This window comes from Argiope bruennichi, chromosome 9 (assembly GCF_947563725.1).
Source record: "Argiope bruennichi chromosome 9, qqArgBrue1.1, whole genome shotgun sequence".
Classification (NCBI taxonomy): Eukaryota; Metazoa; Arthropoda; class Arachnida; order Araneae; family Araneidae; genus Argiope; species Argiope bruennichi.
Genome location: NC_079159.1, coordinates 110,947,099 through 110,959,175, shown reverse-complemented (window position 1 = coordinate 110,959,175; position 12,077 = coordinate 110,947,099). Strand labels below are relative to the sequence as shown.

Here is a 12,077-nt window from a genome sequence, read left to right as displayed (position 1 = left end):
TCTTGAGATTTAATCTGAAAGAAGACATTTCAGCACGAAAAAGAGCAGCATACTTACAGAAAGAGTGGAAAGAGAGTGCGCATCTGATTGTATGCTTCTCCATAGTATTTATTGCATTTAAAAAAAAACGAAGAAATAATTTGCAGTATGTTTAATAGACTATCAATTCTCTTACAAATAGTTAAACATTTTTACAAAAATTTTAATTTGCATTGAAAAATCGCTAAATAATAAAAGAAAGATTTAAATACGAAGACAATAAAATCAGAAAAAAACTCATTTGCAGCATTCAATTTTAACGCAATAAAAACTAAAGTCACAAAGAAAAATGAAGTTATAGGAATTAAATTCAAAATTTCTGTCAGCAAAGTTAATCATACGACTTAAACTCGCCAATATTTGTTCCATTCGAAAAGTATTTACATTCCACCAATAAAATAAATTTATTTGATTTAATTTTAATCTATATAATTTTATTTTAGGCAAATACAATAAAACCTTATATCGGTTATCCTCATGAGCTTCTGAATGATACTGCGGTTATGGAACTTTATGAAAATGTAAGTATTGAAACAGAAAATTCGTTCAAAATGTTTGTGAATAAGCCTAAACTCTCCATTATGCTAACCGGATGAAATGCTTCGTTTCTGCAGCTGACGATTACCAATGGCAGCTACTTCGACAATATCATGAATCTCAGAAAATGGTCCACCGATTATGCATTTGATCAACTTCGCAAACCCAACATCAGAGGAGAGTGAGTAGAATAAAAAAAAATAATTTTTAAACAATTTTATTAGTGTTTTTTAGTGAAAAAACGAGTGAAATTTTGAAATTATTTTCTACCTTTTTAATTTATGATTCATTTTATAAATTTTATAGAACTTCGCAATCGTCTTTTTTTTTCTTCAATTTATTACTAGATGGCGCTACGTTTATGGAATCAACTTGAATCAAATTTTTCGTTTAATTAATCTAAAATCCAAGTCTTTCGCCATCGAGAATAAGCTAATGTGCAGAATTTCAAAATTCTAAGCACTAGGTTAATTACATGACTGCATTTTTACAAAGATGAAAAAAGAGAAGTTAAATAATTGGAGGTTAAAAATTATAGAATAAATAACTGCAAGTGAAAATTTTTCGATTTGAAATCAATTTGTGAAGTGTTTGCTTAACGCTGACACTGAGAAGTTATCATATAACTTAATTTTTTTAGGATTTAGATTTATGCCGCACCAAACAAAATTAACTAACCATTGAATAGTTTTGTATAAAGAAGACATTAAATAATTGATAGCTTTTCTCCAGGAATACAATTAGTCTATTTACAGAATTTTTTTAAAAATTATTTAATGAATTCATACGAATAACTTTACTTTTGGTTATTGAGAATTATTAAATAAATGGCCAAATGTTTTCTAATCAAATGTTATTGTACACACGGATTTATTGCAATGCACAATGCAAATAAAAACCTTCGCAGTTTATTTCAATACTGTAAATGAATTATCTGTTTTAAATGTTTTATTTTCTCCATTATCTTATTATCCGATAATGATACTTTCTACTTCGGAAATGCGCTGCTCTACTGATTCAATTAATCCAATCACAAATTTCGATAGAATTATGTTTAATTTTTGTATTGGATTATATTATCTTTGAATTATTTCATGTTAGATTGTAAGCTATAATGCATTATCAGCATGAAGCAAGTGCAACAATAAAGGTTTTATTAAAAATAAATTACTGGATTTTTCTTACCGTATTTAGTTTTGATGCATAAACATTTATGTTTTTAAGTTTTATAATACACATAATGCCACCATAATGCATTTGCCAATTTATTTTCGAAATTATTGAACTGAATTTCATCAACTTCATATCGAAAAGACAAAAAGAGTATTCTTACATATTACTTGAACGTTTAATACTTTTAGATTTAAATAGGATTCAGATTCACTTTTTAATGAAGAAAAGAATGGGAATAATTTTAAATATTTCAAAAATTCAGAAGTGATGCGACCATTTTTTCATATGTCTAAATATTCATATAAGATCTTACGATCAAAATTGCAAGTGATCTCCCTTTATGGTGAGGAAAGAAAAGAAAATCGTTAATCAAGATTTCTAAAATATATTATTAAAGATTTTTTTTAATTAAATGTATAAATCGCATTACTTTTTGAATGCAAAAAGAGAATATAGTTTATTTAATGATTCATTCGTTAGTTTCGATTATCATTAATGATTGCACTCGCAAAATAAAGAATTAGATTCATTTATTTTTGAGAGAAAAATTTAAAGGCATCTGTTGGTGAGTGGACTGGATCCTTAGTGTTTCTAAAAATAATTTATCCCATTTATTTATCAGGGGAAAAAATGAAAAATTCTCTAAATCTTTAATTATAACATTTTCATTTAAATAAATAAATTATTTTCGTTCTGCAATATAGAGATTTCAATTATGCTCTTTGTTCAAAAAAATATATTTATTTGTTTCTTTGCAGATGGAAAAAGCATGCGAGAGCAGCAGTCGTTAATGCCTTTTACAATGCCTTAGAAAACAGCATAGGTAACTGACTTTCTTGAAAGCACTGATTATGTTATTCTTATAATATAATTTTTTTTTACGTTTAACACATCTTTTTAAAATAAGGAACGATCCATAATGTCGTGTTATCCTGTTTTCGTTTATTTACTCTTGCAGTGCAGAATTTATATATATATTATAAAAAAACAGCAATTGAGTGAATCTATAAGCAAGTATGAGAAATAGAAGATAAATTATTTTCGATGTTCATTTTTAATTAACTTTGATTGAGAATGTATTTGAAATTCATTTATTTATTAATTTAAAATTTAATTAACAAATTAACATTTAATTTAGTAATTAAATGTGTTGGAAATTTATTTATTAAATTATCAAAGACTTTACTAATTACTTTTGAGTTCATTATAATTACATAGCTTAAGTTAACAAAAAATCTGTAATTTAAATAGTTCAATTAAGCACTAATCTTATCTGATTCAAAAATATTGATAAATTATTTTACTCATAATTAAATGATTCAAAATAATTATAAAGCCACATCGCAAAAATATACGATTGCTCAGTTTAAAGTTCAGCTAGATTTTAATTGTTTTTAATATAAAAATCAGTATGTTGAAATAAGCAAAATTAAAGAATACTGTATAAAATATTTTTTTTTCAGGAAGCATTTAAAAAACTTTAGTAATTAAAGAATTTGTTGTTTAATAATATTTTATTACATAATATTATTGATTAAAATATTTTTCAGATACATCTTGCGAGCTTAATATTTTGTATTTTCAACCAAATAAAAATTCTAATTTCAAATGTTAAATAGCCTTGTGCATTTATTGATTTTATACTGTTATAAAGTAGCTTTGTGCATTTATTAACATTTAAGTTGTCGTTAAAAGTTATTTTAAATTGAAACTGACAGTCAAGTCATTATAGACATTAATGTTTTCATATTTCAATGCTATAATTTCATAAAATTGTTTAAGAAAATTTTGATTATATCGTTTAATCGGTTATTAAATAAAACGGTTATTAAATAATTAAGCCCACTTTTTTAAAATTGACTTCCTGAATTGTATAATGATTTTCATTATGAAAATATTATCAAAATATGCTTTTAAATAAACATTCATGAATATTTTTTAATACTTTAGTAAATTTTATGAATTAGTATCGATATTTCAGATTTATTTTATCATTGTTTTAAATTCTCATCTCTTCCTACAGAATTCCCTGCAGGAATTTTACAAAATTCTTTCTTCAACAAGGATCGACCACAGTAAGATGAAATATTTATTAAGCTTAGTCTCTCCATATTCCGGTCAAAGATTTGATTATTTTTACTTAATTTCTTAAAAAGCATTTAAAAAATAATAGCTATCGTTTTCCTGCCTTTATTACTTTTCATTTCTTTTGAAATTCATAATACTAAAATTTTTGTCATTCGTATATATACAAAATATTCGAATTATTCAGGAGAATTTAAAATTTAGTGCATTAATACATTTTTTAGTTCTTCACGCAAACTGATCATTATATTATTCGAAGAATTAAAATCAATTCTTAAATAATTCTGAGACTGTCTTAAAAATTTAGTAATTTCTTGGAGCGTTTAGTTAAAATACAATGTGCAGCATGCCAATTATCTTTTTTCTAAAATAACACTTTTAGAGATAGTTGTGACGAGAGTAAACATACATAGAAATTAATAATCAATGTTTTAAAGTTCTATGGTATTATAGGTATAGAAAAAGAATTTTATGTTGGAAAATATTAAAGAATATCATTTGAAGCGAAATTTCTTATTAAATTATTGTGAAATTACAAAATATCATTTTCAGATATATTTAATTATTCTATATGATACGACTTGTATAATTGATTTTCAATGAAGTTTTAAATTTATCACTTAATAAAGTTTTAATAAAATTGTCAATAAAGTTTAATTAATCACTTTTTCTTACTGAAAAAGTGATTAATTTCCATATAGGAAAAGTTTTCGATCGTTTAAAACACACCCACAAAAAAGAAAAAAAAAAAAAAAAAAAAAAAAAAAAAAAAAATCTGGTTTCAATAATGCAGTCTACTTAAAAATATAAAATTTTCTTAATATTATCTCTTTTTTAAATATTTAATTAGATCCTTTCATAAATCTATTTAAACTGTGAGTCCCAAGTTTTGAAATATTAAATACATTTTTTGTTGTTGATATTTTTTAAATGTCCGATATACTGTAATATAATTTTCGATTCAAAATTTTATGTAATACTTGCACTCTTTATTATAATTACTCTATTTTAGTTATTAATCTAACCCTATAATAAAAGGATTATCTTTATTGTTACCAATCATATGATGGGCTGACACACTTTCAAGTTTAGACAGTCTTAAAATTTTATCCGATTTACAAAATCAAGTGACTCAATGAATAGTTTTCAAAACTCTATTAACATTCAACTTTTTGTTTACAGTTATATGAACTTCGGTGCCATCGGATACGTTATTGGCCATGAAATTACTCATGGATTTGATGACAGAGGTAAGATGCGAATTGCGTTTTTCTAAAAATGAGATCTTATGTGTCGCAAGTTTATTATGTTATTGATATCAATGATCTATAATCATTGATGAATGTATGCTTTTTGGGATTCCAGTCTGTAAGCATTACTTTTGCGGTCTTAGACAGTGCATATTATGAAGCTCCTCTTAAAATAAAATGATCAATTTAGTTTCTTATTTCATCAAATTATCATATTAATGTCTTATTTTTGGTTAATCATTTTAATTTTATAAATTTTGTGAAAATGTATTTGTTTTTATTTATTACTGAAGACTGCCCATCATAAACATTTGTTCTCAATATTTTTGAAGCAGAGTTTGGTGTTTTTAAACATTCTAGCAATTAAATGAATGTAACTAAACATATACAAACTTGACGAATGATATTTGATAAAATGTTAATATTATCTTAATTTTTTATAATTCATAGAATTTGTATTTTTACAACCTTATTTATTTGGCAACTGGGAAGATAAAAAATTTTTTAATCGTTCATCTCTCAGCTTTAAAGTCTTAACCAGCTGCTTAGTTGGAAATCCGTCACTGAAATTATTCAACATGGTAATTTTAGTTACGTTTTAGTAAATTCGTGGAACCGTTTTTATTTATTTATTCATTTCCAACTATTAGTTCACATTCTCCTTATATATATAATATAAATATCTCTTGTTCAAATTTTCAATGTTAATAAAATACTTTTTATTCATCCACTCAATTCAAATACATTTTCTTAACTTGTAGTGGATGACACTTGATGTTAATACAGTTTTTTTAAATATTAATTGATGAAATTTGTCCAGTAATTTCTATTTGGTCGCCAAATCCATCGCCATCTCGCAAAATGGTCGCCAAGTATGGCGCCAAGCTTTGAGATTACTGACGCGACACCCGATCATACATAATATAAGGTATATAAGTAGTAATAAGGTATATAAATAAGGTAATAAGTATAATATAAGAAAATAAGTAGGAACTCGATTAAAAAATTTTTATATATATTACTTGACGTAATTCTTTATTCATTATGTAATTTCAAATATTTATTCATTAATTAATTTTTAATACTTTAAATAGAGTCGCCAAATGGTCGCCAAATCTGTCGTCAAGCTAAAAACTTTTAATAAGTAATATAAAAGTAATATATAAAACTTGTAGTGGATGACGCTTAATGTTAATACAGTTTTTTCAATTCAATTTCTATTTTGCCACTTAATATTGTAATTCTGTCATATGTATATACATATTTATATTAATTGTAATTATTTAATAAAAGTAAAAAAGTGATAAATAAAAAGTAAAAATTCCTAAGTAGGAATTGACTTAAATTTTTTTTTACATATATTACTTGTTTACTGATTTAATAGTGCGCGGCATACACTCTTGCATACAGTTATATTTAAGTTGATATTTAGCCTTTATATATGCAGCTCTAACAAAATGAGTGTAACAAAATAGACCTGATATTTGATAAGGTATTAATATTATCCTAATGTCTTTGAATTCATAGAATTGCTATTTTTTTATTTGACAAGTCGGTTAATATTTTTTTATCCATCTGATTGTAACCCCTCCTCCATGCGCGCTTCAAAATAGAACCCGTATCGACAATTTGCCACTGTCTCGATTCAATAAGTTATAGCGTTCTAATGTCTTGCAGGTCGACAGTTCGATAAAGATGGAAACAATGTCAACTGGTGGGACGCGACCACAGATGAAAGATTTAAGAAGAAAGCTCAGTGCATCATCGAACAGTACGGTAACTTCACAGCAGAAAATGGACTGAAGGTAGAATTGGAATGCAATCCACAAATTTAAAAACCAAATGAAATTTATTATGCACTTATATTTCATCCTCATACTTCGGGATTTAAATAAATATGACATAAGAACGTCAGCGATTAATAAATTTTTAAAATAATGGGGTAAACATTATAAAAGTTATTAAATCCATTTCCAAATAACCGTCATGTAATTTTAAAACCAGGACGCAAGTATAGCAAATAGCTTCACGAGCGAAATCATGAAGATGAAGAAAGATATTTTTATTTCTTTGGAGTTTTATACACAGTATACAAAATTATGTTTCAGAAAAGAATAATAAAAAAATAGTTAAGAACGAAGAAAATATATTTTTTTTATTAATGTACCAAGAATATACAAAATAAATAAATAAATAAATCTGAAGGGCAAAGCAAAAATTGCAATAGCATGAGGCTGGTACATAGCGAATTGGAATTTTAATCACATTCATAATTTCTTTATTATTATTATTATTTATTGGACTTAATGCTTAATTTCTTCGTCGCATAGTTTTCAGCGTGTCATGCTCGTGTGATATTTGCTGTTGATTTTAAATTTTTGTTAAAGAAAAATAGTTTGTGGTTTATTACACTAATAGGTGTTTTTTATTTCAATTGTTTTCACGTTTTGTTATATTATACATTTGTTTTTAATATATTTCATTATAATTTATATAAAACACTCATGTGGACCTATTATCAAACAAAATTTTTTAACCATTATCTGGCAACAGCGTACACTTTACTTTCGGCTTGCTTATAAGCTTACCTTCGCAGATACGCTATTTTTAGGGGTTTGGAAAATATAAATGATTTCAAGTTGAGCTATTTTGATTATGATTCTTCGGCAAGAGAAGTTGAAAGACAAATGAAAGAGGCGAAGAATCATACATACTTAAAATAATTTTTACATTCATAAGCAGATCCACTCGGAATGAACGAAATGATTGTAAAGCGTCTTCTGCGTATGGAGCGAAATTTCCGAACAAGAGCATTGTTAATTTTCGTCGCCACTTGAATTCATCATTTTGAAGTATAGCTAACCATTTAGAATGCTCTATTATTATTATTCAGTGGTAATTTAAAATAATGCGATTAAACTAATATGGATTTTTTTTTGTATGTATGTGATATACTTCATCAAAGATGATTAACACGATTAAATTAATCTTATTAATATTCGCCGTCGTCGATGATTATTTCAGTATTATTAAAATTACGACGACCAATTTTGATGAAATATAACTAATTAAAATAAGAGAAAAGAAGCATCTTATAATTATATATATGTATATGCTACTAAAAAATTTTTATTTTAGAAATGGATGATATAGTTTTTAGTATTTGAAAAAATATTGTTAGCAATTTAAATAATTGAACTTTACTTTTAATAATGACTGTATTTTAATTTTTCTGGTATTAACTGAAATGCATAATTGTATGGTGAGCAAGTTGGGATCATGAAGTAATCCTAAAAGAATCGCAAGAATTTTGGGGTTTGTGAGCAGAGCCAGCAGGGATGCAACTCCCTAGTTATTATTGAATCTTGTTTTTTCTCGGATTCTCTACCAGAGAGTGTCTTTTTTATTGAATTAAAACTAAATAAATTAAAGAGATTAATTGATGATGAAGTTCCCTATTAACTTTGAAATCACATAACTATATAATTTTCTTAGAACATTTAAAACTAATTAAAATATGAATTTTACAATTATTATTATTTTAATATTCCTTACTTTAAAAAAAAGCAAGCATTAGATATTTACATAATGTGAAAGAATATATAAAATGCTTGTAACATTTCCCCATACCACAGAATTGTCAATTAAAACAAATTATTTCACAACCATATCTTCCTTTGCCTTTGATTATAAAATGTTGTTTTTGTTCTAGGTAAATGGCATCAATACGCAAGGAGAGAACATTGCTGATAATGGAGGACTGAAAGAAGCTTATTGGGTAAGGAAAATTCATTTATCAGCTTTACGAATTATTTAATTTGGAAAAGGAAGGTTTTATGAGAAATTTTCATTAATTTAAATACATTTAAAAAAAATATTTTTTTTAAAAATTTTGGTAATTTAAGCAATTTGACATTCTTATATCTGCATACATATATTAGTTTAGAGGAATGGAATATAAGCATTTATTTAGGAAGCATGTTTGTTTGATTAAAGTTGCAGGATCAAATTATTCACTAGAAGAATAATTTATAACCTGAAATGGTAGTACTGTAATAACCACTGCAATTGCCACAGTTTTGAATGCAAGCTGACAAACACTTATGCTTTGTATGGCAAAAGTGTCTGTCGTTTAGAGGGATGGAGTTCCATGCATGTTGTATATTTGCCAATGAAATCAGCAAGTCCATATTGTTTAAGCATAATGCTGGATTGAGTAACCCTCGATATATGCTCAATGGAAGGAATATCTGGTGATCTTGCAGACCAAGGCAACATGTCAATATTCTATAAAGCATGCCGAGTGTCAGCAGCAATATGGGATTGAGCATTATCTTTTTATAAAGTATCTCCAGTAATAGTGATTAGACATGGTAGCACAAAAAGTTTGTCATACAGATTTGCTGTCAAGATATATGGGATATCGATGGGAATATTCTTGCTCTCGTAAGAAATTGCTCCTAGATCAGAATTCTGTCCGGGGAATGTAGTTCCAGTATGCCTATATCACAGAAAACTTGATTCGAAAAGCTTACCTACAGTACAAATACAAGATATTGTGTGATATGCTACATGTTTTTTTTATGAATGTCTGAGAATATTGTATCAATGTTATAGAACATTTCGCAATAATAGGATGCCCTTTTTCTAATCGACATGTGACCATTACTGGTATGAAAACAGAATAAGTTCTCAATTTAGAATACAAATCTCAACTTCGCTCTCCATTGAGTTCTAGCTCAGTACCACTAAAATTATGGATGGCAATGATTTAGGAATTTGTGACATGACTTGGAGCTGAATCTTACACAAAATGTAATAAACTGATTATTTATCACTCTTATACCACCAGAAGCTCTGGGTGCAGAATGTCTTGGAACAGGCAGAGAATATGGTGGTCTTTACTCTCAGTAGTGGTCCATGTACAGCTGGATAACAATCTTCTCGAGATCGTATTTTCTCATGGCCATTTCCGTTATACAATTCTGCTTATTAGATGTATCCATGCTCAGTCTTTCTGAAATGTTGTGGGGAAAAAGAAAAAAAAACCTTCTCGTAACCCTAAATATTCTTAGCCTTTGTTCAAACTAAGTTAAGTTGATGGTACTGCATTCATCTCCTTAGAAACATTCTTGATTTTAATTCCCATTCCAAAAGATAAATAACTTTCATGAAGTTTACATTATATGTTTAAAGCAAATGTGATTTACTTGCTCATAATACTGGCCCTAGCGTTAAATGTAAATAGACATCTTCTTTCAGATGTGCAAATATGCTGTCAAATTTATTTAGCATAATGTCTTGGTATTTGGAATATTATTACACAGTAAATAAATTTTATTCTTTTCCTGTGACACTTCTTTCATTTTCCAGGCCTACCATTCATGGGTGAAAGATCATGGAGCTGAACTGAAACTGCCAGGCTTGAAATATTCTCCAAGTCAACTTTTCTGGATTAGTGCAGCTAATGTGAGTTCATTTAAGATGAATCTCATGTTTATAAAGTTTTTTTTTTTTAATGATTAAGGCAGGTTAGAAATGCTTTTAAAATATATATGTTCTTTTCATAAATGTGTTTTTTCAGGTATGGTGTGGCAAATACAGACCAGAAGTTTTAAAACTGAGAATTATATCAGGATCCCACAGTCCACCTCAATTTAGGTAAGCATTGATAATTCTAAAAAAGCTATATTTTGTTGATTTTTCATATACAAATTTTGTACTTAAAAGAATAATTTTAAAGTATTCATTAAGTGTTTTGCTCATTTTTTATATTATATTTACAATAAAAAAAAGTCACGAGTTCTAATTCCTATTTACTATTTTAATTACAATAATTTTCAACGAAGAAAGGGGGGGGGATTTCAAAATACACACACACACACACATATAATATTATATATATATATATAATATGCATTTCTTCTAGAAAAAAGAAAGCTGAATAATTTTACCTAAGCAATATTTCAATACACTATTTATGGAAATAAAATCTGAAATAGATTTAAATTTCAATTAATAAAAAAAAAATGTGAAATTTAAATAATAAATAGCAAAAGTCACTTAAAAAGCATTCATGTCTTAGCATATTCCAACCATCATAGAATTAATAAACTTAGTCATTAAAAATCAAATGAATTATCCCTCTAAATTTTTCATTCATATTTTGTTTTTCCTTCTGATAGTATGAATTTATTTAATGCTTCTAAATTTGGTTATTTTTATTGTAGTATAGTCATTACATATTGAGAAGAACTCTTGATTCTTTAAAATTATTTTTTTATATTTTTGGTACGAAAATGTGCGATTTGTTAAAAGCAGTGATTAAATTATCCTTTAAATTAACATTATAGAAGTATTCTTGATAAATGTTTTTTTTTGGGGGGGGGGGAAGGAGGAGCAGCTCTAAAACTCAGATGATATATTACAGATATATATTGCCTGTCATTCAATCTTCCTATTTTATTTTCTTTCCCAGAGTGATTGGCCCCATGTCTAATCTTCCTGAATTTTCCAAAGAATTTCAGTGTGAGCCCGATTCAGCAATGAACAGAAAGAACAAGTGCCAAGTATGGTAATACATTGATAAGAAGGACTAATTTCATAAAACCATATATTTAAATAATTTATTTAAAGGCGATGAGTGCAAATATAGCACTGGAGTTTTTAGATTCATGTGTAAAATTGTTTTTATAGCATTTGTACAGTCGACACATTTTTAAGTTTCCTTTTTATAATAAAATATAAGAAAATTTTGTTCAGTTGTCTTTATATTGCTATCCCATCTACATCAAACATATTTTAGAATCGCAGGTGGTTTCAATCAATTTCATAAATAAGATGGTTTTGAGAAGGGGAAAAAAAAATGCGTGAAGTTTAGTATTAGAGAAAGAAATTACACTCAAAAACTTATTAAAACGTATCATTTTTAATAATCTGAGTAACAGATAAATGTAAGCTAAACGAAATTAATATATTGGACTCAACTATGGA

The 12,077-nt window shown here is 26.7% G+C and overlaps 1 protein-coding gene across 2 annotated transcripts in view; it reads left to right on the top strand.

Moving 5' to 3' along the window:
• The window catches only part of LOC129983828 (neprilysin-2-like), an 85,035-nt gene extending 73,196 nt beyond the window's left edge, over positions 1-11,839 (top strand). For both annotated transcript variants that reach the window (XM_056093482.1, XM_056093483.1), the window contains 10 exons: positions 483-560; positions 654-757; positions 2,508-2,572; positions 3,773-3,824; positions 5,017-5,084; positions 6,762-6,889; positions 8,797-8,862; positions 10,458-10,553; positions 10,669-10,745; positions 11,563-11,839. In XM_056093482.1, the coding sequence (XP_055949457.1) occupies positions 483-560; positions 654-757; positions 2,508-2,572; positions 3,773-3,824; positions 5,017-5,084; positions 6,762-6,889; positions 8,797-8,862; positions 10,458-10,553; positions 10,669-10,745; positions 11,563-11,662 (834 nt within the window). In that variant the 3' untranslated portion in view covers positions 11,663-11,839. The remainder of the gene's footprint in view (positions 1-482; positions 561-653; positions 758-2,507; positions 2,573-3,772; positions 3,825-5,016; positions 5,085-6,761; positions 6,890-8,796; positions 8,863-10,457; positions 10,554-10,668; positions 10,746-11,562) is intronic.
• Positions 11,840-12,077: the final 238 nt, after the last annotated feature.